Raw genomic sequence first — 27,330 nt, 5'->3', positions numbered from 1 at the left:
ACTTTTAAATCATTCAGCTCAATCCAATATTTAAATTTCCTAATCAATTCTAAATATGTCCCTTTGTGGAATTCCTTCTCCCTCTCTATTCCTTTAAAAAACAGTTTAAGTTTCATTATTCCTTCAATTGTTTCTAATGGTTCCAGTTCTCAGTGATTGCTTCTTTCTAAAAAGACATAATTGCCCTTTTGCATTATATTTTGTCCTTATAGAAAATCATCTATTTATATAACCTCAAGTGCAGTTTCTACCTGAGGGAATCCCAAATGTATGCGTTTAGGCTTGACTTCTCTCTCTAAGCTTCAAGCTCATGGTAGTTAATACCCAGCACCTCAATTAGAAGTTAGCGTCTTTCTTTCAATTACACTGTCATTTTCCTAGATCTCCCTTTCTGTCACTCCCCTCTTCCCTTGTGATCTGTAGACACTGCCAGAGAAATGCTTCTTATCTGTTCCTTCTTTACCCTTCCTGCTGCTATAACCCTGGCTCAGGCCCTCAGAATAGTTGATCTCCTGCTTTTGATCCTGCCTTTGTCTAGTTCATTCTACTAACAGTTGCCAGATTAAACCTCCTAAACCAGACTTTATTACATGTCTCTCCATTGTTCAAAACCTATTGATGATGCCTCAATGCCCATGACATTCAATGACCAACGCCAGTGATCAGTCCACTGAACCAGCATACCTGCTCCATCCCTTCACTGTTGGCTGCATCTTATCCTTCCCTGATGAACAGGACCAGACCTTCCTCATCAGTTCCTTCCTAATGACCCTGGATCTCAGTAATCAATCCCACTCATCAGTTTCCTGTTAGAACTAGAAGGGATCTCCTAAATCATCTTTTCCAACTTCCTTTCGGCACAGAAATTTCTTCTTTAGGATTCCTAACAAATAGGTGGCCTTCCCTTCTGCACTTGCAATGATGAGCAGCACATAGTTTTGATGTTTTTCTGCTTGACAATTTTCCTTTTGTAAATTTCCCCTCTCCATTGAATGAAGCCTTGATAGGGTCTCGAGTCAACACTCCCTACCTTGCCTTTGCATGGGGAAAAGGAAGAAAAGAAGTAGAGACATCTGACCCAAACTACAGCCACCAGAATTTATTTCCCAGTAATTTTGGAAAGAAGTCAGCAAAAGGTGATTTATTGTGATGATGGGGCCCCCAAGAAGCAGTCCTTTGGTTCCTGCCCCTCTGTCACCATCTCTGCTGTGGTCACTGTCCTTCTGAGGCAGACAGTTCAGCTTTTTCTTCAAATCTGTGAGCTACCTTGTATCTTTATTATTAGTATTTCACTACAGTGTCTAGACTTCGTTGCTTATGACCACTGAATCCTAACTGACAAAAAACACAGCTGTTCCACCGTTGAAATTGTTAGCTTGTTACTTCTTTCAGCCAGATGAAACCTTGTTGTCTTTTCTACCCATTGTGCTGTTCTTTTCTTTGCCCCAACAATCAAAAGAATCTAACCTCTACCCCTACAAGAAGACCTTTAAACCTATTAAGAAGGGTATCCGTTTCACCTCTGGCTTCTCTCTTCCCAGCTAAACATCCTAAGTGCTCTCGTATTTTTCCATGTCAAGGAAGGGGCCTATGACAGGGAAAGGCCACACTACCTCACATTTCTAGTGTCAGGTCTAGAAAATCAGTTTTGTCAGTAAGTGAGAAATGCTATGCAAATCAAGCTATCCAAACACAAGACTCAAAAGTATAAATTAGAATGTGGACTTACTGATTTACAATGTAAATTAAAACTCCGGTCATTTAGAATTCTTGTGGGCTCCATGCTATTCTCTCCAAGTCTATTTACCCAGTCTTTCACCAGACAAGGAATGTTACTATTTATTAGGCTTCTGCCTCCTGTGTAATGATCACATGTCAGTTCTACCGCCCAGAGATTATATTTAACTCACCTATGAAGTCACGCATGTACATATAGTGCCTTGGGTTAACCCAGTACCTGGCTAATTCCACTTACACAAGTGAACTTTTTTGTTGTTGTTGCTGCTGTTTAATCCTAAAAGGACAATCTTTTTTTCAAGTTCTTGGAGGATGCTTCATTGTAGTTCCCAAGTACTGCCTGCATTCTCAACATTCTGGTTAACCTCCCCTGGCATCTTCCTAATTTATTATTGTAATTTATCATTGCCCAGTACTTGAACAATTTGCTTAGAATAACTGCTGATCCTGGTCAGATACTCTGTTTCTAAAATTTCTTTTCAATGATAACATCAGATAGTTGGCCATCTCTATCCTGTGATGTGCCAAGATCCGCAGGTTGAATCAAGACACGTAATTGGATAACTTTAAAAAAAATTTGAGTGGATTATGTCACATCTTAAACCACTGCAATAATATTCTTGTGTTTTGGTCCTTCTTCCAGGATATCCATCCCTTTTTAAAAATATCTTGATTTTGTCCATTATTTTAGTTACCATTCCTAGCTTTGTAGATTTGAAAACTTGGTAAGCAAGCCCCCAATCCTTCTTCTAAAGTCACTCGCAAAATAATTGAAACTCACTAGATTCTACTCTGCAGTTCAAGCCCTGTTTTTCCATCCGTTTCTCCAAAGTACTGCTGAAAAATATTCTGTCCTTGTCCTTGGCTTTGAAAATGGGACTTTGCCCTAAAAATTCTCTCAAAGTTCCCCAATGTGACTTTAAGTCTTTTCATGTGAAGTCTTTTCTGGAATACCTTTACCTAATAATCACTTCTTCTACTCCCTTGGCTCTCTTCCCACACTACTTCAGGTGAGGTTGTCTCATTCTCCCACTCCCACCTCCACCTGCCCCATGATGATGGCCCATGCCTGGTTGTTCCATCTATCTCCCAGTGTTCGGCACTCAAACACCACCCAGCTCAACCAGTTAGATAAAATTGAAATCACATGTATGTCAATCTCTACTCCATTTCTTCTCCCCTTTCTCCCAAAGGCAACCAATATCCTGATTGTGGTATTTATTTATGCATGTGTTCATTTCTTTGTTACATGATCATGATTAAAATTGCTTGTAGTATTATATTTCTTGTTTTTAAATTTCATATAAATGCAGTCATAAGCTCAATATTATGTTTTTGAGGTTTGGCTATGTCGGTTCATGCATTTCCAATCCACTTGTTTTCAGTGGGATAGAGTGTTCCGTTACATGACTCTGCCCAGTTTGTTTATCCATTCTTCGTCTGATGGACGTTTACTGTTTAGACAGTGCTACAGTGAGCATTCTTACAATTAGCCTTTTGGGCAAACGTGCTGGTATTTCTAGGGTACACAACTCAAAGTGAAACGACTGGTTTGGGGTCTTTATATGTTTTCAACCTTCTGATACACCACCAAATTGCTCTCCCATTGGTATGTACGAGTGTTCCAGTGTCTTTACCTCGGCAATGCTTACTTTTATCAGGTTTCTACAATGTTTTTCAATTTAGGTGAGCGATTGTTATTAGAAGTTGCAATCCCCTCATTAGGGTGGCTGACCATTTTAAAAATAAGTTCATTTGCTATTTGTCATTTGGCTCTCTTCTTCAGTAAAATACTTATTTATGGTTGGGTTTTTTTCTTTCAATTTTTTAATGGAGATTTTTTAAATATACATCTTTTCTTATTAATTTGAAGGAGCTTTTTGTATATTTCTGTAATACTCCTTTGTCACCTATGCATGTTATACATCTCTTACTCCAAATGTAGCTTGCCTTTGATATCTGCTGGACAAGTATCCCCAATTCCTTCTTTTGCCTTTGATATCTGCTGGACAAGTATCCCCAATTCCTTCTTTAAAAGTGCTTTCATTTGTTTTTGTCCTTTACCAATTTACATTAGGCTTCTCGAGTTTTATGAATAATTCTGCCGTATCTTGATTGGAATTCCATTATGTCTATAGATTAATTTCAAGAAGATTAATATCTTCATGGTGGAGTCTTATCTATAGACCTTGTATATCTATTCATTTAGCTCTTCGTAAGTATCTTTCAATAAAGTTTTATAATTTTTTTCATAAGGATCTTAAAAGTCTTACATATCTTTGTTTCAATGTATAAGTATTTTATGTTTTAGCTGATATTATAAATGGCATCCTTTTTTTAAAAGCTGTATTTCACAACCATTTCTAAGGCGGTTATAACAGAAACACCACTTGTGTAGTGACCTTGTGTCTAGCTGACTCATGTAACTCTGTTATTAATACTAATAATCTATCTATACTTTTCCATGTATTCAACCAATATATTAGGAACCTACAATGTTGCAGACATTGGACCGGATGCTGAGGATACAAGACTGAGCAAAATAGATGTAAATAAATAAATAAATAAATAAAATGTCTGCTATCATCTATTTAACTGCTTGAAACAGAAAATAAAATAAATAAGAAAAATACTATATTAGAAAAGGGTAAGTAAGTGCTGTGTAGAAAAATAAAGCAGAGGAGAAGGACGAGAGGTTAGAATTCTGAATTTGTAATAGGATAGAGGTGGTAGGACATAACTGAGAAGCTGGCATTTAGGCAAAACTTGGAAGTGAGGGAGCCAATATTTGTGGATCCCTGGAGGAAATCATTTCAGGCAAAAGAAACATCTAGTGCGCAGGCCCTAAAGTTGTAGGCAGCCTGGAGTTTTTGAGAAACAGCAAGGAAGCCAGTGTGGCTATAATAGAGGGAGCAAGGTGGGGAGGTCAGAGGACTACAGGACAGAAGGCAAGTGGAGGCAGATCACACAGGGCCGTGGGCAGCCGTTTGGGAACTCTGATGAGAAAGTAACACAAACGCATCACAAACTTTCCTTTTCCTATTTTGAGAATGGTCTGTGGAAAGGCAAAGGTGGAATTAGGGAAGCCAGTTACATTCTGCAATAATACAGATGAAGAAGAACAGAGACTGACCACCATGGAGCCATGGAGGTGGTGAGAAGTGTTCAGATTCTGGATATATTTATGAAGGTGGAACCAGCAGGATTTACTGATGTGGACAGAGATGTGGTGTGGAGAGAGAAAGAGAGAATGAGAGAGAATTTCAAAGATTTTTGGCCTAAAAAAAATTGAATGATAAAATTGTCATTGAGTAAGATGAAGAAGACTGAGGGAGGAACAAATTAGGGAAGGAGGGTATGAAGGAATCAAGAGTTGTGCTGTAGACATGTGAAGTCTGGGCTGTCAGATGTCTGAGTGGAGATGCCATGTAGAGAGCTGGATATGTGAATCTAGAGGTGAGGCATGAAGTCGAGGCTGGACATTATCTTTTTGGAAGTCATCAGCCTTAAGAATGAATGAGATCGCCAAAGGAAGGGGCATAGAAAAAATTAAGAGTCCGAAGACAGATCCCAGTTCTTAGAAATCACAGAGATGATAAAGGACCAGGAAAGACCTGAGAGAAAGTTTAGGGAAGGAGGAAAAAGTCAAAAGAGCGTGATGTCCTGAAAGGCGAGTGAAGAAACTGTATCAAGTAGAAAGTGGTGTCAAATGCTGCTGATAGGTCTAGTGAGATGAGGAGTGAGAACTGACCTTACATTCAAGCACTTGCAGGTCACGTGACTTGACAAAAGCACTATCATTGGGTCGGTAGGGGTGCAAGTCGTATTGCTGTTAAAGACAAAACAGGAGGAAAAGATCTGAAAAGAATGAGCAGCGACAATGCATTTTCCTATAAAGAAGAGCAGAGAAATGGGGTGGCAGTTACACAGCATTAGGGAGCCAAGAAAGAGTTTTTAGGTTTTTTTAGAATCAGAGAAACACATTCTTTGGAATCTTTTAAGAATATAATCGTTATCTTAAAATAATGATGGGTTTGTTTCTTCCTTTCTAATCCTTCTGCCTTTTATGTGATTTCTTTGTCTCATTGTCCTGACTAGCACTCCAGAATAATGTTGAATAAGCAGGGGATAATAGAAATCCTTTTCTCATTCTTTAAAGGAAGTTTTCTGACTCTTCAATGTAAGTATGATGTTTGCCCCAGGCTTTTAGTTAGTACCTTTTATCAGACTAAGGAGGTTTCCTTTTATTCCCATTTTCCTAAGAATTGTTTAATTTTATCAACTGCTTGTTCTGCCCTTTTGAAATCATCTTTTCTCCTTTTAATCTGTTAATGTGCTGAATTTCACTAATAGATTTTTACATTCATGGGATAAAATGAAACTTGACATTTATTTTAATACATTTCCTGATTTGGTTTGCTATTTCTAAGGGGTTTTGGAACTAATGAGACTGGCCTATGATTATCCTTCCTTCTACTATCTTTCCCTGGCTTGGCATCAACTTACACGTACTAGTCTCATAAAATGAATTGGGAAATTTCTCCACATTTCTATTGTCTATAAGAGTTTCATAAGGTTGTGGTGATCTATTCCTTGATTTCATAGAAAACTGTAAAACACTCTGGGTACCATGAGATTTGTCTTGTTTTGGTTTTTTAAAGTAGATTTTTAAACTACTGATTTAATTTATTTGGAGAAAATTGACAGATTCAATTTATTTGAAGAAAATGTGGGGGGTTACTTTAGACACTTTTGGTAAAAATATTTTCTAGAAAATTGTATGTTTTATCTGAGTTTTCAAATTTATTGGCATAAAGTTATTTGTATTATTCTTGTTTTGTGTTCTGTTGCATCTGTATTTAAATGTACATTTTCACTGAAATTTTCTTTCATTAATATTTTCAGAGCTTTGTCTTATTTAAAAAGCTTTTAGTTCATTAATCATCTATATGGGATCTTCATATCTCTCATTAACTTTATTAATGTTTACTAGTTTCTTCTTTGTTCTTTCTCTGGTTGTATTTTATATTCTTTTTCTAATCCCCTCAGGTGTATTTTTAGCTTACTGATTTTTTTTTACTTTCTTATTTCCTAATAAAAGCATTAATAACCATAAGTGTAAGACCATATAGCTTAATCCCACAAGCTTTTGAGATATAGTATTTTCATTATAAATTCTGAATACTTTCTTATTTTCATTCTGATTTCCTCTTTGACCCATAAGTGATTTAGAAGTTTGTGTTTTACTTTCCCAAACAATTTTTCTAATCTTTTTGTTGTTAAGTTAAAATTTTATCGCATTCTAGTTAGAGAATGTGAACTGCGCGATACTAGTTGTTTGAAAGTGGTTGAGACTTGCGTTGAAACATAGTTTAAGGCTCATCTGAGTAAGCAATAATAGCTAATACTTAAGTAGTGCTCACCATATGCCAGGACCTGTTCTAAGAGTTTATCATAAATTACAAAACAATAACTGAAGAACTTTATAGAAACTAAAAGAGAACTTACGTTTTGTTACTAAGGTATTGATAAAAGATGGTCTATCACAGTACAGTAGCAATTCAACTGAAGATAGGAGAAAAAGGCAATTCCCTTGAAAGAGATGAAACCAATTGCAGAGAAACGAGAGGCTAATACCATCGATCTATGTGTTTGTAGAATTCTTTGTAAGGCATAATGTAACTCAGAACTTAATTGGCAGTCTTTTCTCTTTCTTCATAATGGAAGATCTCATAATTCACGCCTTCTTACATTTGTAGAATTACAGTAACTGTATCTAAAGTTATTCAATAGCTTTTTTCTCCTCTTACTGTAAGGACCTTGGAACACTTTAATGTCCATCCCGTTCTTAAGCAAGACTTTAATTCCCTAGAAACTATTCTTTAAAATCACCGATTTTTTAAAAATTCAGCCAACGTTTACTTCTAGTACCTAATATTTTCCTGTTGCTTTTCTGATCATTCTTTTGAATCCAAGTTTTCATTTTCTGAAGGGTACATTTTAAAAGTTCCTTCCATAACAATCTATAAGTGACAAAGCCTCAATGTTTTTTGAAAAAGTTATTATTTTGCTCTTGATTTCGAATGATACTTACCTGGATATAAATTTCTAGATTGGCAATCTTTTTATTTCTCAGCAATTTCCACTATTGCTGTTATGAAATCCACTGTCAGTTTACTTGCCATTTTTTTACAGTGATCTATTTTTCTTTACATTGTTTTCTCTGTGTCTGGAGGTCCGTGGTTCTATTACACTTCTAGACAAGGCTTTATTTGCATTTTCCTACTCAATCCTCACTGTGTATTGTGACTTTGGGTTTTATGCTTTTAATCAATTTTGGAAAATTTAAAAATATTATATCAAATATTATCTTTTCCATCCAATCTCTCCTTCTGTAAATCTTATTTCTTTATTCATGTATGTATACCACAAGTATTTATTTATCTTTTATCTTTCAGCAATATTCTAGGCATTGGGAATGTAGTAGTGAACAAAGCCAACAGAAATTATTGGCCTTATACCCTTTATATTCTATCCTATTTTATCTTCCATTCCTCTTAATCTTTTGTATTTTTCACCTCCATATGATACATGATGGTTTCATTTCCTCAGCTCTATATTTCATAAATAGCTTAAATGTCCAATTTAAAAAAGGAAAAACAATAAAATCTCCAAAGATTGACATATTTGACTACCTAAAAAATAGCGTGTCAATAAATAGCAACAAAAAAAAAAAATCTAAAAACACTGAAGCATGGAGACACATTCCCAAGCAACATGCCAAATGTTGACTTAATGTCCTCACTAGAAAAAGATATTGCACCATGGGAGAACAAAAAAAAAAAGAAAGGAATCAACTAAGGAAAAATAAACAGAAGAATACAGTGGGCATTTCCAAAGGAGGAAATACAAATGGCCAATAAACATGACAAAATATTCAGCCTTTCTTCTGATCAAGGAAATTCCAAGTAAAACAGGAATGAGATATTGTTTTTCGCTGATCACATTAGCAAAACAAAAATACTTTCCTCTTGCAAAGGTTCAATAGGCAGAGCATGTTTTCACCCATTTGATGCGAATACAAATCAGTAAGAGCTTTTTGGAAAATAGTCAGGCAGAATGTATTGTGAACCTTAAAAAATATCCCTGTACTTTGCCTCAGAAGTTTCCACTTTTGGAGAATCTAGGCTCACATTAGTCTACAGTGTGGAGAGGGCTTCGTGCGTAAGATGGCTTCTGCAGCATTAGTTGTGACAGTATAAAAAGGTTGCTAGTGCTGGAGCTGGGTCTTGGTGGGGTAGAGAGCCCCATCACCTCTGATCTGAGGGCAGGTGCTGGTGTAGGATCCAGCTCACCACATGCGGTTCACAGTCAGACCGACTTCCAAATTAAAGCAATTTAGATGTTTTGAAGGGTCACGTCATCTCTCAATAAAGATTTGAGGAAGAATTAAAATAGAGGAATGTAGGGAAATTTGAGTTGGGGAAAGTTAAAATGGATTTGGTAGTTGTTTGGGAAAAAAAAGATGAAATGATCTGTTCTATTGTGTACAGAGAGAGAAAGCATATAAGGAGAAATTCAAAGGTAACTTGAAACATTTCACAAAAGTTACTGAAATGTCAGAGCAAAAAAAAATAATAATAATGAAAATAATGGACTTAGAAACTGAAATAGCCTGAAGACTAAATCCACTTGCAAGTGAATAATTGAGCTCCTTTGGACTCTCGCTCCTCCCTCTCCGGGTGTCTGTGACACAGGGACCTGCCCCATCTGAGCAGGGTTCCAACTCTGCCCCTTCCACAAGCTTCCCATCTTGAAAGAAGGTGTGTCGTAGTGGGCTTTACAACCTCACCTCTTAGCACGTGGTGTCGCATGTCTGTTTGCTAAATGAGTCAGTATTTTGTCAGGCCTTTGAAGGATAACTTTCCAGAGTATTATTTAACATGAAGGTTGTCTTCCAAATAGGATTACCAAACCAATAACAATGACCAGGCAGTGGTTGAAATCTGCATCACCAGAATCACAACAGCCATCAGAGAGACAGAGTCCATTGAAAAGCATGCAAAGGCCCTCGTGACGCTCTGGGACTCCTGCTTGGAACAGAACCTGAGAACCTCTGGGAAAGACGAAGACACCCCCCATGCAAAAATCGCCTCCGATATCATGAGTTGCATTTTACAGGTATGTCGGTGTTCAACATCATGCTTTCTGATACTGGCTTGGCTGTTTCGGTGACCACATGATGTCTCTGAACCAAGAGCCAGTGTTTCTGTAGTGTTTGGCTGCTGTAAACAGATACCACAAACCATCGATAGCTAACCCAGACAGGCTGGTCATTAATAAACTTACTATATGCAAGATGCCCTATGAGGAGTTCAAAGGAAAACCACAGCAAGCTCTAACTTGTTTGGAGAGATAAGACATGTACATATGAAAAGCTAACAATAAAGCAATGTGTGCCCAGATTTAAATGAGGAATATTGGAAAATACAGAAAAGGAGACCTCTTTCATCCAAGGAGACTAAAAATGGGAGTGGAGTCTGAACTGAGGGGCAATGAGCTTGGAATGTGTGGAGAGAATTAACTCAGTCATTTTTAAGTGTATCTCTATGTGCATTGTGAATTCTCCATAATAATATTTGCCAGTTCTGATCATGTTAAATTCTTTCCTCTGGCATAAACATCATTTTGGAATTTTGGCTCAGCCACAGCACAATTATGTGATATTGAAATGTTGAGCAGGACACTTAACTTCCTAAACCACAGTTTCCTCCCTGTAAAATGCAGATGAAGCAATGGTGTCTACAGCAAATTTTACCATCCAGTGATGGTGACAGGTGTTTCTCCAAAGAGAATCCTGTGATCAGATAAGTTGGTAAACACTGAACTCAATATTTCCCTTTTGAGCTATCACAGGCTTCGTAGCATATTAAAGTCTCTGGAAAGTCCTCCAATAAAGAAAGCTGGCTAACTGCTTAGGACCACATTTTCCACTCTGATTTGACCATAAAGTTTTTCCCCCAGCCCACCTCTAACGCATCATACATGAATAGCCCTCAGGATTGTGGTTCCACTAGGCACAGTCCTGGGAATTCTGACTATGTCTAGCACTGTGTGTGGCAGGTACTATTAGTTTCATTTCTTCTCTTATTTCTTTTCTCACAGTTGTCTATGCGTAACTGGAGCATACTTCATATTCAGTCCAGGGACTGGCCAGCTGAACAAAAGACCCTACACACTATCACACTGTTTTTTAAATTTTGTTTTGTTTTGTTTTTTATCTCTAGGCTTAAGGATGGGAGGGGAAGAAATGGGGATTTCAATAAAATTAATGAGAGATTAATGCTGCTTGGATATAACCACAAAGAACTAATAAATCTGTTCTTCATTGATTATCTTGAACATGTTAGTGACATACATCAGAAACAGATTATTGACTCCAAAGTGCCACTCCAGGGACATTCAGAAAGCAACTCACAAATCAGCCGTACTCTGTAGCTCCCATTACAATCTCAAAATCATTGCTCTAGACTCCAGAACAGTGTTGCCCAGCAGAAATGGAGCGCAGGCCACAAACACGAGCCACCTATGTCATTTGAAATTTTCCAGTAGCAACATTAAAAAGTACAAAGAAACACATGAAATTGATTTGTGGTAATATATTTTCCTTAACTCAGTATATCTAAAATATAATTATTTCAGCATGTAATCAACATTAAAATTAATGAGATATTTTACTTTTTTTAATATTGGGTTGACCAAAATGTTCATATGACTTTTTCCATAAAATAAAAGACACATTTTTCATTTTCACCAATATTTTGAATTGAATATTTTGAATATTTTGAATATGTCAGTTATCTCCCATATGGTATAAAATTGATTGTTCTCAGTTAATATCTCGATTTGATTGCTATCAACTTCAACTGGTCTACTCAACCATGGAGCATCATCCAGCCAGAAATCTCTAGCACAAAACTTCACAAACCACTTTTGACACATTTGATCAGTCACAGCACCTTCTCCACATACTATACAAATCTTTTCTTGCTTTTCAGTTGCATTTTTACCTTTCTTGAAATAAAAAAGCATAATATGCTAAAAATGTATATTATCTTCTACCTTCAATATTAATATGACTACACATAAATCCACCAATTTTGATGTTTTTTTGAAATGCACGCTGATATGACAGCTGTCACAGTATAATCTAATAAAGCTGTTTCAAGTGAAGTTAAAGACAACTAAGTGCTATTAGAGCCATCTTACCGAAAAAAACAAATGAACTTTTTGGCCAGCCCATACTAAATCTTATAAATCTGGCGTGTGTTTGAGCGTGTCTGACTTTGGAGTACTCAACCTCTCAGGTGCTCAGGGGCTTCCCATGGGTAGTGGCTCCTGTGGTAGTGCAGGTCTAGAGAGTCAGGAAGATGTTCTGGATGGAGATCACATTTGGACAGTAATTAGGAATTTCACTGATGGAATGAGAGAATGTTCCAAGACAGGAAAAAAAACAAAACAAAACAGCTTGTGCAAAAGTCCAGATTTGTGAAATAAGACCAACATAAGAAAAACAGGCTGACCATTCCAAATGCCCTAAACTTAATGCAAAGGGATATTTCATTCCAGGTAAGGGGTTATGTCTCCTACTCAAAAGTTGGGTGTGGGGTGGGAGAGAAAGCAGCAAATGCTTCTGAGAAATAAAAATGCTAAACTTACTGCTGGTCAAGCACTCAGTGATTCAGTGGGAATGAGTTTGTAAGATTGTTGAGAATAAGGTCCTGAGGACAAGCACTGATATTTTAGGAAGAGATTGAGAAAAGAGCAAAAGGATAGGCCTCTTGGTTGAAAAGGACAAGGAACACCAGCCTGTAGAGACCCTGTGGGCACAGGGTGTCCTTAGTGTGCCCTCCAGGGAGGCAGAAGGTTTTATAGTGGAAGGCAGGAAGCCCTAAAGGGAAACTCGCCTTTCAGCAAGGGTCAGCGATTTGTCCTAGCCACCCCTGAGGATGTGACCCCAGAAAGTCAGCTCCAGAACCACAGGCAAGGCTGTGGTCCCAGCACTAGCATTTAGCTTTCATCCAATTTTGAGGAGAACTAGTGGCTTGCAGTAAATACTGAAAAGGTGATTTTACCCTACTTGTAATTTGGGTTCTTGTGGGAATCATGTATAAATCCAGATGAGTCATGTTCTATGCTATTTTTTCAGTATAGATCAACTGTCAAAATCCATCCTTAGCATTTTTAGCTTGCACAACAGCCAAAAAAAAAAAAGCGTGATTTCCTCTCTATCCACCCCTTCTCTCCAGATAAGCAACCCCAGCATCAGGCCAGGGCCCCATCAGTTCTTTCCACGCCCTTGCCCATTTCACTCGATTTTTTTTTCTGGGCACTTCACTGTCATTGTAAACATAAATATGTTCATTCACACAAAAAAGCTTTGTCTTATTTTCCCCAAAATTACCTTTTTCAACCTATACTCCAACCTACCCTAAGGGACCATTCCTATTCCTCTTTTAATGAGTAATTGTACATGGTGGGCAAAAGTAGATTCACAGTTGTACAAATAAGTAACACAATAATTAATAAATTTTAATACAAGAATAAACTATGTTGCATACACTCACGACTGTAAACCTACTTTTGCCAATTCCTGTATTGAATCCTTTCTTTCCTTGGTCCCTAAATTAACCTTAGGATAATATAAAATCCCAGAATTCACCCTCTAGACATTCCTCAGTACAAAATCAGTACAGGTATGCAGCGTGCACTTCTGAGTGCTGCTTTCTCTTGCCATGGATGATAAGGTGAGGACAAACTTGACTGATTTTAAAGAGAGGGGAAGTGAGGGAGAGAGAGAGGGAGAGAAACATCAATATGGGAAGAAACACGCAGCCTAGGCTTATGCCCTGACCAGGAATCGAACTTGCAACCCTTTGGTTTACAGGAGGACACTCCAATCAATTGAGCCACACCAGCCGGGGCTGGGTGAAGCATCTTTTACAAACCATCCTGAGTCCTTAGACAAGTCTCTCAAACTGTCATCTAGAAAACAAACAATGAACCAGATCACCTCCCAGTTTCACATTCTGATTGCCTTGGGAGATGCTGAGAGGTGGAATAGCAAAGAGCTTCAGAGCTTGAGGGCCTTATAGTCAGACGCTATTTGGCTTATATAAATGAGAGATCATTCATTTTATCCCTCTAAACCTCTATTCTGACAATTGGAAAATGGGCACAGCAAACTCGTTGCTCGTGAAGAGCATCTTTTATTACAAAAGCAATCACCCTGTGTGGTTGAGCCACTATCCAGAAGTGCCTATTTCAAACCACAGCTCCCTCTGACCAGGTTTTTGTGTAGAGTTGTCCAATGCCCATTGCTTTGCCCCTGGAAAAATTATGAAGGGGAAGCTGCCCTCCAAAAGCACATTACAGTCCAGGAAAAATCCAAATCTGGAGAGGATTAAAAAAGAAAAATCAAAAGACACCTCAAGGTGCATTGACACAGCGAGGGACTAGAATGAAATTCTAGGGCAGCTTCAGCCTCTTCTCCAACCAAACCACTTGGCCGAGCTGTTGTCAATTCGGCTCTGCGTTTGATCTCTTTCTCACCTCCGCTCACACTGCTGAGGACCCCTATGACGAGGAAGATTGCCCAAGGGGGTTATCTGGAGGGAAGAATAGGAATAATCCCCAAATCTACTGTCGGAAAATCAGAAAGTACCTGTATCTCTTCTTTAGAAGGACCCCATTGACCATTCTCTTTGATTCCATACTTCAGTTTTCTTATTTATTCTTCCCCAGTTAATGTTCCATGAGAATTCAAAATCTGCCCCTGATTAGCACTGTGTGCAAAGTACCTTGGACAGCTTTGAGAGCATTTCCAATGCAACTCTTAGAGGCAGGACTGCTGCTTGTGTGGGTGTAGGAGTTTATTCAGTAGGCAACCCAGCTCTATCGTTCACTTGCTTAGCGATCTTGAGCAAATTAATCTTTTTGTGCCTTCATTTTGTGATTTGTAAAATGCAAGTGACAAGAGTAGCTGCCTCATAAGTTTGTTGTCAGGATTAAATAGACATTTTAAAAACAGACATAAAATCTTTAGGGTACAGAAATTGCTGCATGAGTATTGACTTGGATTGGTGTCATCATCGGCATCATCCACTGAAGACACAAATAGCACTCGGCACTTGGTAAGAGGCTATTAATTTAATTATGTGTTACAGCCATTGTTCATTGCCTATCTCCCCACCCCCCAAATATAAGCTCTTTTTATTCACTAATGTAGTCTCAGCACCTAGAATGAGTGAATGACACACAGGAGGTGCTCAAAATAATATTTACTGGATGAGCGAATGAGTGAATGGATGAATGAACAAATAGTTCAAGAGACATGATTGTTTCCTGGTTTCCGCAACAGCTACCCTGCTCCCAGAGTGGGCCAAAGTACTTGTTCCTCAATTAATGCCACATGAGGCTGTGGTGTGAAATGGGAGGAGACTGTAGCACACCCCCAGGGTCCTGAGTCCCACTCTCTTATTACATATCAGAAAATACACTGGGAAAGCTGAACGGTGTGTGCCATATAGACTTTACCTATATCCATGCTACTAAGAACAAAGCATTTTATATGTAAATTCAAATTTCGTTTGATTATCTGATCGATGGTGCTGGATGAATAACCATTGTATAACTATTTTAATAAATGATGTTTACTATTTCTTAAGACTACTCTTTTACAGCTCTTAGTTGGATTCAAGGCCTGAGAGCCAAAGAGCTTTTTAGTTGCTATCACGTCAGATAAATATCTCTTCCACTTAGCTTTATTCTTTTCAATTTTAAAACACTGGGAAATGTTCCCAAAGTACATTTTCAAAGGAAAATCTCCACCAAAAGCTCAAATTGGTGCTAATCTAGTTAAGAAATATAATTCTTGGCATCTGTAGAACAAGGGCCTCTTGTTTTGCTTCTCCGGAGAGTTATAACTGTCCCCGTGAACACGTCTTTATTTCTACCCTGTGCTTCACTGGACTTGCTTCCTGAGTACTGGGCACTGAGTTGTATGTAAGATGATACACATACCAACATGCTCACGTCTGCACTGCGGGGCAAGATCTAGCATAGACTCTGGCGTTAACAGCTGCTGCTAATGTGGTTTATTTGTACGAGTATTCATAGGCCTTTCTTGGCACATGTGCCATCAGCATTCCCATGATTCAAAGAATCCTAGTGATAAAACAGTTGTGTGGGCCTGAGATCTACTGCATTAGCAACTCCTTTAGCTTCACTTGAGAGCAAAGGAGGTTGTATAGTACCTATCAGGTCCCAGGGCCCGCGTCTGTCCAACCTTATCTTGGCCTCCCAGCCCCTTACTCACATCCTGTTGCTGTCAGCAGTGCCCATGGCTTCTTGATACACAAGGAATTGTCTAGACACTGTTTAGAGATTGTGTGAGCCTTTGGTCGCAATTCCTTAGTGTTTATATGAACTGCTTGCTCTTTGCATAATGTTTCACTTCTCCTGTCATTTAAGAGATGTTTAGATGGCCTTTGTGGGAGGAAAACAGGAAAATTGAGTGTGTTAAAGTTTTTTTTCAATAATGACATTACACATTTTTAGGGAATTTTATATGTTTCCCTTGGAACCATACTTTACAGACTTTAATAACTGCCTGCTTTTTTTTCCTCAAGAACATCTAGAACTGTGGAAAAAGAATATGATCAAATTGGCTACAACAGCCTGTTATTTCATTTACTGGCAAGTGTTAGTTCAAGTCCGAAGTGCAAAATCATTAGTTGCTGGGAATACTGAATTCCATTGACCTTTCACTGTGCCTGCCTGTGTCCACAGTTAGTTGGAAACACCTGAGGTGTCCTTCCCAATGCCACTACCTGTGGTTTCTTAGCAAGTTACAGGTAAATGTGCTTGAAGACGTAGACCTCTAATGGAAGCTGTGTACCTCTCTAGCGGCAAGTTGTTCTTGGCTAAAGACTCAGAGTAGATAAAATAAACATGGGCCTGCAGTTCATTGGAAGCTCTAAGGAGCTCTGAGAAGAATTGTTTGATTGTGTTCTATTTTCAAAATGAGGATTTTGACCTGCCATCACAGGAACAAAAATGTGTCATCTAAAAGTTAAATTCACAAAAGTCTACGCATAATGGAGAAATTGGCTGTCTATAAAAACAACTCAAGAAATTGTATAGGTAGGATTGAGGGGGTTGGAAAACATCTAATGTTCTAAGTGAGGTAATATGAATAGAACCTCAACGAAGCAGGGGTAGAATATGATCATAATGGAGAAAATGGACACATGAATTGGCCTTCCTAAAGACTACGTGCCCTCAGAGTAAGTCAACAAAAAGATGATGCTCACCGTGGAGTCATTATTTTGACACGTTTATCCAGCTCTGCCTAGGGGGTAGAGACTGAATCTGATAAAGTTCCGGTCACTAATGCCGGTGATTTTGTTATAGTGCAAGAGTGTTATTTTGGTTAGGTTTCACATGGCACAGATGAAATACCTCACAGGATTCTTCTTTGCTCTGATCAGATCTTGCACCTGTGAGTAGAGGTTCTAGTTAGTAACCTGGTTCCTGATATCCTAATATTGTGAAAGGGATACCCAGGTGTGACCTGGGAGACACCCTGACTGGATGAGTAGATTGGCATGACTGATTGTCCACCAGCCTTTTGGAAATCTGTTGGTGTAAGTTAGCCTCAGTGGATCCAAAGGATTCTGGGTGGCTGACCAAGCACATGCTCAGACTTCCAAAGCTGAAGTGAGGGGAGGGGAGCAGCCAGCCTCTCGGGGAGTCCTCACAGTTCATCATATCAGTAATAGTCTAGTCTGATGAGGCCCCAGTTAAATTCACCAAGGAAGATAAAGGCAAAGCCTAGTATTGGAGAAGTAAGGCTGTAGGCCATGTCTTTTTGATAGTTTTATAGTGTTAGGAACTCTAAGAAGTTAGGACAGAAACCAGTAAGTGAAACTGCGATATAAGCATGATTTGTCACAAGAAATAGGGTCAGAGCTTTCAATATGGCTGACTTAATGGTGTGATGTCAGATTAGGTTGTCGAATATCTATTTTCTCTGCTCAGAAGTCAGGTTGAGTCCTGAACTTGAGTGAAACTGCAGGAATGGATTAAGGGTTTATCAGAGTTTATCTGTTTTTGTTTGTAGGGACTGGGAGGAAATAAAAACTTCAGTACTAGACACTTAACTGGCTCACTTAAAACAATTTAGGGGTAGAATTGGCCTAAGGCATGGCCTTATGCATGGGGCTCAGATGATCTCACCCGGACCCGGTTTTTCTAAACTTATCTCTCATATAGATCAATATTGCCTTGAAACTCAAATAAATTCTCTCCTTCTGAGGTCATGAGATGGTGGCAGCTACTCAAGCTTCCATTCTCAATGCTTTGAATCCATCAGAAAACAGAATCTCTTTCACAGAGCCCTTTCACGGCTCTGTAATTATAATTGGATAACTTGCCCATCCTTGAACCCATCATTTGGACCAGGGAAATGTGATTCTCTGGTCAATGTCTGAGTCATTTAACCACCCTTAAAGTCAAGAGCAGAAACGTTTTCATGAGAAGTACCTGAGATGATGGCTGTGGAAGTTGGAATCTGCTAAAGAGTGTGTAACAACTCACCTGTCCCATCAACTGGCCCTGAAAACGAATGGCGCTAGGGTGTTGGACTCTTACTGGGCCATCGCTGTCACTGGATGATGCCAGTGAGAGGTAGAAGAGCCAGTGGGATCCCCCACCCTCTCCTCCTTTCCTACCACATTATGTTCCCAGTGACAACTGTAACAATAGATTTATGTTTTCCATTAGTTATTTAATTAAACAAATATTGACTGAACACCAACCAAAAACCCAGAATTGCGGGAGGTATTAGAGGGGATAGTTCAAAGTGGAAAGATATAAGCACTTTTTACAGTTAGAGAAAAACAACCACTTTTTATTTCTAATGTAATAAAATGTCAGCTTCCTGAACACACTGTGCTCTATGCGAGTTTTGCTTTATATTTAGTCAGGGGTGGAGTTGATGGTCCCTGGCTGGTGTAGCTCAATGGATTGAGCACAGGCCTGTGAACCAAATGGTTGCTGGTTCGATTCCCAGTCAGGGCACATGCCCGGTTGTGGGCCAGGTCCCCAGTAGGGGGTACATGAGAGGCAACCACAGATTGATGTTTCTCTCCCTCTCCTTCTCCTTCCCTTTCCCCCCTTTAAAAATAAATATTTTTTTTAAAAAAGAAAGGTTGAAGGTATTGAAAACATACCATTCACTTTTAAGAAAACAATTTGTATTTTTCAAATATTATTCCCAAATAAGGTACTTAAATGCTGATAGCATTATTTTATACATAAGATATTGAAGTTCAGTCACAAAGTAAATCAAGAAGGGAATTATTTTAGGGTCCAAAATTCCTTTACTTATGTTCATTCATTTTTTTCTCCTGAATCTCATGAGCTGACACTTTAGTTTTTCAGATAGCCAGAAAGCAATTTCTTCAACATTCCTTGGGTTGCTTTCTCAAGTATAAATCTGATGTTATTTTTCTCATCAGTGACTCTGATCACCCTAACCATCAAGTCCAAACTGCTTAGCATGCCATGCCAGACCTTTCATAATTACACCCCTGTTTACCTCTCCAGCCCCTTCTCTTACCTCCCCGCCCCAGTTTTTCCACATGTATCACACTCCATCCATACTGAACGATTCAGTTCCCCAAATGCATAAACTCTCTCGCCCCTCTACGCCTCCACGTGTGCTTTTCCTTCTGTCCACTCTTTTTCTTGCCATCACCCAGCCATCTGCTATTCATCCACTAGGTCACAACCAAGATATCCTCACCTCCTCCATGAAGTCTTTCTTGACACCCCCTGCAAGACTGGATTAGGTGCTCCTTCTTTGCTCCATTAGTACCCTGAACTTTGCCTCTCATGGCCCTCATTAGCCTATGCTATCAACTGTCTGTTTGCCTTTAAGTCTCCCTGATAAGAACAAGAGTTCCCAAATACAGTGAAAACAGGGTGAAGCCTTTGTTTTCACAGCTGCACTTTGAGAGCTTAGCTCAAGAAGTATTTTTTTGGATGAGTGAATAAATGAATGAATAATGAGCCACTTAGTATATGTTGTTTTCTCGCATTTCCCCAGAATTACAACCAGCCCCCAGTGATGGCATTAGCCATCCCCATCGCAGTGAAATTCCTCCACAGAGGCAACAAGGAACTCTGCAGGAATATGTCCAACTACCTGTCCCTGGCTGCAATCACCGAGGCAGACCTTCTGGCTGATCACACGGAGGTGATAGTCAGGAGCATACTCCAAGGTAAGGTGTGAAGGCTGAGTTCAGGGAAATGTTGTAGGAGTCATTTCAAAGTATTTTCAGTTTGTGGAAAGTGGGACCTAGAGTATTGGGGGGTTCCTTAGATTCTCTGCTTTACGAGTAGCTAACTTGTGAACATAGGTGAAGTTACTTGGGCTGGTTGAGTCTGTGTCTTTTCCCTGGGCAGATGACTTATTTGGACTCATTGGGTAAGTTGTGAGCTTCCCTCTCACTCTACATCTCCCAGTTTGGAGAACTGTGTCTTCCGTGCTTCTCCTCACCTTGTTCATGCACTGACTGTGGTGAGCCTGTCCGTCTGCACTGAGTGAAAAATGTCCCTCTGCTCTTGGTGGCTGATGGAAAACCTCTTCTTCCTCTGGTTTCCAAAAGCAGGAAAATGTGTAAAGACTTCATAAATGTGAACATGTTGGGGACTGATTCGTAATTGTGTTAAATACTATCATAAAAACTCAGACCAGGAGTGAACAGTTACCCTGTTAACTGTTTTACATTTGCATGAAAGAAAACAAGTTAGTCCACTCAAAATACTCTCTTTGTCTTGGGTTTTGTCCTTTGGTTTCAAATCAGGAACCATGTTTTTGGGGGTTTGGGATGAGAAAAATATATAGTATTATTTACTATGCACTGAAAGGTTTGCGGTGCTCACCAATAAAACCGAGTCTCTGGGCCTACATTTTACTAATACCCCTCCCCACATGCTCGAGTAGAACATCAGCCCCCTGTAAAGTGCTCCCAGACTTATTGGCATCCCCACAGGAGCCCTGCATGCGCTGTCTTCCTGAGGTGTCCAGACCCGTCCACACGCGGGTGCTGCTGTTCTGTCCAGGCTTCCCAGCATGGCACACTGTGGTGGCCCCCTCCCCACACCCCCCGGCACCCTGGGCCCAGCCAACTTTGTGGCTGTGACTGCCTCCGAGGTCCCGGGAGCAGACCCCATTCCACACTACCCGCTCGTGCCCTTTGTGCTGCTCCACTTGAAGATCAGGAGCCAGCAGTCCTCAGTCCGCTGATCCCATGTGGCAGGGTCGGGGAGAACACCTGGATTTCCCCGTGGTGTTGCATTTTGGTAGAGAGGCCCCAGAACGGGGCTGTTTGCTCTCGGCGCCAGACTGTGTTACCAAGTTTGTGGTCCATAGACACTTCTGTGTTTTCTAAAACTGCCTCGTCCCTGGGCTCCACTACCGACCCGCGTCAGGCTAGCGAGAAATTCATCCTCCAGTTCTCAAAATGCTTACGGCCTGCCAAGGACCGAGGTTCTGTTTATTGTACCAGGCACTGCCAAGAAGAGCCCCCCACCTCCAGCCCCCAGACAACTGACCAGCCACCCCAATCATCTGCCAGATACCCAGATATGTTTGAACTCCAGCCACAGCAGCAGAAGTTTATCACTCTCCCTGTGCTCCCCTGGAAAGATTTGTCATCAATATTACTAGTCAGTATCATTTTCTTGGCTACAGGATTGAATTGCTAATTTCACTTTATACTTATTAAATTTGCTAAAAGTCTGGAAAAACAATTATGTTTTTTTCACCACTTTGGCTACATATTTGGAATAAATTTTATAGGAATTACAAACACTTATACACACCACACATTTTAAATCCATGGTAGTTAGACTCATAAGTAACTGATATATGAAAAAAAAAAAAAGAAATGTCTCTTTGTAGCTGCCAAGAACTTAGGTCATGTATTTGGGACTTTTTTTTTTGAAATGCACTTTCAGTGACAAAGAAATCTTTTGAAATGCAAAATACACTTTCTTAATTCACTGCAAGCATTTGAAATAAACAAATGATTTGGCTTATTTAATCTGGCACAATGAAAATTACCATAAAATAAATGACAATTTGACCTAAAAGGTTAGGGCTACATATTTCAGGGTTTAGGCTTATAAGACAGATATGTCTGTAAAACTTCACAATCAATCCCACGAGCACATCGAACTTTGAGCTTCAAAGCAGAAGTGATCTTGCCATCTCTGAGTAGTAAGATTTTTGCCCTGGAAATTTGTGTCATCTACATATCCTTCCAAACGGCCTTAGAAGACACCAGAAAGGTTTCTTTTTTCTTTACCTATAGTTTTCTCCCCTTTAGAACGTCCTCCTTGACTTGTATTATCTGCATCCTCATTCTTCCATTTTTCTACTTCTACAGAAAATGTTAAAGCTTACAGTTGTTTAGCCTGATCTGAGTTTTAACAAGACTAGAATTATAGAAGTGTAAAATCTTAGATTGGGACATTAAATATGATTTAGCTCAGTTACCAGGCAATGCTTGCATCCCCAATGTGTTTGCTTTTACATTATATGTAAGCACATTTATTTTATTCATTTTGTTTAGACTTCATTTGTCTGTTTTGCATCCTCTGAACCCTCCTGGTAACAAGGACATTGTGCAAGGTTCTTCCTTTTGGAGAAAGGATTAAAGGCATTAGCAGAGTGTTGTCTTGATTTGTACTTGAGAGCTAAGGAAATAGAAAACCTGAATATTTCTTTATCACATGAGGCAATTGAATTGGTATTTTTAAATCAATCCACTAAATAAAAACAAAAACTGTCCCATTTAGTTTTATAGACTGATCAGAACAAATACACAAAAAATAATTGCAATCTTATCTAAACTTTTTCAAATAATTAAAAAGAAGTACATTCTCCAACTAATCCTACAGGGCTGGTTATAGCCATGATATCAATACCAGATGAGAACAATAAAAGAAAGGAAAATACAGACTGATCTCAATTATAAACATAGATACACAAATCACAAATAAAAAGTTTAGCAAAATGGCTCTTGCAATGCTTAAAGAAAAAAATAGTACACACTTGTTGAGTGATTTTTCTGTACTAGATACTGCTATTTTAATTCATATAATTTTCCCAATATCTTATGAGGGAGAAATTATTATCCTCATTTTATAAAAGTCATAATGACTAAGTTGAATTTATCCCAGGAATGCAAGAATAGTATTCAAGACAGAATTCCCCAGTGAAGGCTAAAGGGGGGGAAAGTCAAGTGATCAGTAAACATCTCATAAAATTCAGTACCCATTCATGAAAAAGAAAATTTACAAACTAAAAATTTTGGAAAGTGTCTTAAACTGATTAAAAGCATATTTATTATATACTTCTAATGTTTTACTACTATATATGAAGCTCTGTCCATAAAGTATCCAGCCACACACTATGAAAAATAGAGACATTTATTGGAGAACATACAAGATACAAGAAACATTGTACACAGGACAATGACTCCTCAGTCCCCTTCAAATAAGGCACCTTGGGACCTCTCACAGTTCTCCCAATTGCCATCAGCTGCCCCATCATATTTTCCTGAATCTCATCAATGGTCTGAAATCTCTTACCTTTCAAAGGTGATTTTAGTTTTGTGAAAAGCCACAAGTCTCAGGGCACCACATCTGGGCTGTAAGGGGGCTGAGTCACCTGGATGATTTGATGTTTTGCCAAAAACTCTGCACGAGATGTGATGCCTGAGTGGGCACATTGTCGGGTGGAGCTGCCAGTCACCAGTTGCCCATAGCTGTGGCCGTCTGAATCATCTGAATAGTTTCCGTGGAGGGATGTTCAAGCTTAACACAAAATTTAATGCAGATTTGTTGCTCTTCTCAGTCATTTTGAATGCGATGGCCACACAGTACACATGCACACTCAATGGCATCTACCGCCCCTACTGACTAGTACAGTGAAGTCTCATTGTTACACATGCGCATTCCAGTCCACTTTCCTTGGCTGCCAGGTTACATTGATGTCATGCAAACCATTCTCATTATATTAACAATGGCTGGACATTTCCCAGACATTAGAAGCATTCCTTTAAAGTCAGAAATGAAACAAGAATGCCACTAAATTAACTTTTATCCACTATGACCATATGTAACCCTGGCTACGAGAATCAGAAAGAAAGTGACAATAATTATTATTTCTAAAACATATGATTACCTATATCAGAAATTCCAAAACTCTCTAGTTAATTCTTGGACATAATAAGAGAAATTTCAGAAAAATTGCTAAAAATGAGGTCAATTTCTAGAAACCATTGTTTTCCTATACACCAATAACAAATTAAAATGTAACGTTAAAAATAATAAAGTAGCAACATAAAAGATACCTAGAGAAAAAGATATATGACTTCTGAAAATAAAATCATAAAATTTTATTAAAAGTAAATAAACAAAAAAAAAGCAAATAGAGCAATAAACTATGTTCATGGATGGGAAAACTTGATGTAGCAACCATGTCAATTTTCTCTAAGTTAATCAATAAATGCAATGAAATTTTAATACAATCCCCACAAAGATTCCTATGAAAGATGATAAGCTGATTTTAAAATCACAAGTGAAATACACTGGAAGAGGTAGCCACAACAACTCTGGAGAAAATGGGGAAGTTTGGGAAGGAGGGAGAGGCATTCATTTCCAGATATCAAGATGTTGTGAAACCATAGTACAGACTACACCCAGCTTACAATGGTTTAACTTTACCATAGCATGAAAGTGGTACACATTTGGTAGAAAACAAACTTTGAATTATGAACTTTGATCTTCTCCCAGGCTAGCCATGTGTAGTGTGATATTTTTATGATGCTGTGCAGTGGCAGTAAGCCACAGCTCCAAGTCAGCCACAAGATCATGGGGATAAACAACTGATACTATACAGGATATTGTGTTGCCAGGGATTTTTGGATATTGTGCATTGTGTTTTCACATCCTATCATGTCTACAAATTGCCTGTCTGTCTCCTGCTTCTGGTAAGAAGAAGAGGAAGGCAATTACTCTTGAGATGAAATTCAGCATAACTGCCCGATCTGCCAACAGCAACCAAGGCTCAACTACAAGAGGAGGATGTACTTAGCCCACACAGAGGGTGTACCTCGAATACCCAGCTTGGGTATTAGGGGAGGCTGTGCCACTGGACCCTACAGGACACCTACGACATTAGGCCACACTATCAAGACACAAAGTCAAAACAGCCAGAGCTGCTACATAGAAACAAACATGGGGAAGCTGCCAAAACAAGGTAACAAAGAAACATAGCACAAATGAAAGAACAGATCAAAACTCCAGAAAAAGAGCTAAACAAAATGGAGATAAGCAACCAATCAGACACAGCGTTCAAAACACTGTTTATAAGGATGCTCAAGGAACTTAGTGAGGACCTCAGCAGCATAAAAAATATCCAGCCAGAAACAAGAGATACACTAACTGAAATAAAGAACAATTTAAGGGAAACAACAGTAGAGTGGATGAAGCTGAGAATCAATTCAATGATTGGACACATAAGGAATCAAAAAACAACTAATCATAACAGGAAGAAAAGAGAATCCCCCAAAATGAGAATAATGTAAACAGCCTGTGGGACAACTTTAAGCAATCCAACACTCACTTCATAGGAGTGCCAGAAGGAGAAGAGAGAGAGAGTAAGAAACTGGAAATTTATTTGAAAAAAATAATGAAAGAAAAACTCCCCAATTTGGTGAAAGAAATAGACATGCAAATCTAGGAAGCACAGAGAGTCCCAAACAAGATGGATGGAAAGAAGCCCATTCTAAGACATATCACAATTAAAATGTCAAAGGTTAAAGACAAAGAGATGGGACGGCAGTGTGGGAAAATGGGTGAGAGGTGAGGGAATTAAGAAGTACAAATAGTTAGTTACAGAGTAGCCATGGGGGTGTAAAGTACAGTATAGAAAATGGAGTAGCCAAAGAACTTACACACATGACCCATGGACACAAACAATAGTGGGGGGATTGCATGAGGGAGTGGGGTGTGCTGGGGGGAAGGGGACAAAGGAGGAAAAATCAGGACAACTGTAATAGCATAATCAATAAATTTTTAAAAGTGTAGCACTTGTGCAAGAACAGGCCAATAGCCCATAGAATAAAATAAAGAGGCAAGAAACACATCTATGCATATATGGAAATTGCAGAAGGCAGGGGAATCTTCATAATGAATGAGGATAAACTATTCAAGAAATGGTTCTGGGACAACTGTCCATATCACAACATGCATAGATTAATTTCATGTGAAGAAAGAAAACTTTAAATCTCTTCTTTTGTAAAATGCAAAGTCTGTTCATGATTTTTTAAAAATCAGCAGACTAGCAATGGAGGGAAACATTCTTAATCCAATAAAAGATATTTATACAAAAACCTTTAACTAAAATGATTGTTGATGGGAAAATGTTGAATGTTTTCCAGAATTAAAAAATAAGACAAGGATGTCTCTTGGGTAATGAATTTGTTTTCTGCTTAAATAGTAATCTCATATTTTGTAACATCAGAACCTCTTCAGAGAGGGAGAGTTGCTTTTCAGGGGCTCTGAGTAATTCTCCAGGCCTGCTCTTTGCCATGTGAAGATACTCTGTAGAACCTGTCCAGTATTAGAATTTAAAAGCATGACTAATGTTTATCTTTCCACCCAAGTAGGTAACAGTATTATTGGAAACCCCTGAAATTAGGGTCTCTCCAACTCTAAGTGATTATCTGAGGGCTTGTAAAGAAAGCCTTTCCAAATTTTGAGCTGGAGCTCTGTGATGCAGTGCGCACCGCTGGCATCAGCACTAGAGCGCTGGTGCCCCTTCCTTTGCATTTCTGAGTCAGTGATCACAATAAGGAAACACTCTGTCTCTGTCAATATGCCTTTTACCGGGTCTGCTGGCACAAGCAACTAGATGACCACAAATGGTTTGAAATATAAGTAGAAAGTGTTAGGAAAGAAAATGTAATATTGTCTCAGCAAGAGTCCAAATTCCCTTCTGACTTGTTGGCAATAGCCTAAGAAAGACTGTCTAGTTAATTATGATGAATTCACTCCATTTCTTTCTGGATGCAAGAGAAAATTCAAACCACTGATTAGTGAGCTGTTTCCAAAGAAAATGAGATAGCCAATTGACCACACCCCCCAATTTATAATGGCAGTACTAATATGTACCACATACAGGAGATGTGAAGCTTAAGTAGATAAGGCAGATGTATTTTGCACAATGCCAGACCATAGTTCATCACAGTTACTATATTCCTCTTCATATCATCATCATCATCATCATCATCATCGTCGTCCTTGTCATCATAATTATCATAGGCCATGTGCCAGGCCCACATTAAAATGCTGAAGGCAGAACCATATCCATTTGAGGAGTTTAATAATCCCTAGGAGATACTTAGCTATTACCAACTCATAATACAACTATTCTTAAAGGACAAAGTTTTA

The 27,330-nt window shown here is 38.9% G+C and overlaps 1 protein-coding gene across 5 annotated transcripts in view; it reads left to right on the top strand.

Annotated features, from left to right (window-relative positions):
• VEPH1 (ventricular zone expressed PH domain containing 1) overlaps window positions 1–27,330 on the top strand; it is a 197,987-nt gene that overhangs the window by 11,073 nt on the left and 159,584 nt on the right. For all 5 annotated transcript variants that reach the window (XM_045197271.2, XM_045197268.2, XM_024560285.3 and 2 more), the window contains exons 3-4: window positions 9,703–9,918; window positions 19,910–20,084. In XM_045197271.2, the coding sequence (XP_045053206.1) occupies window positions 9,703–9,918; window positions 19,910–20,084 (391 nt within the window). The remainder of the gene's footprint in view (window positions 1–9,702; window positions 9,919–19,909; window positions 20,085–27,330) is intronic.

The sequence above is a fragment of the Desmodus rotundus genome, chromosome 2 (genome assembly GCF_022682495.2).
Source record: "Desmodus rotundus isolate HL8 chromosome 2, HLdesRot8A.1, whole genome shotgun sequence".
NCBI classification, from domain to species: Eukaryota; Metazoa; Chordata; class Mammalia; order Chiroptera; family Phyllostomidae; genus Desmodus; species Desmodus rotundus.
Note: the sequence above shows the minus strand (reverse complement) of the source record. Positions and strands in the feature narration are given on the sequence as shown.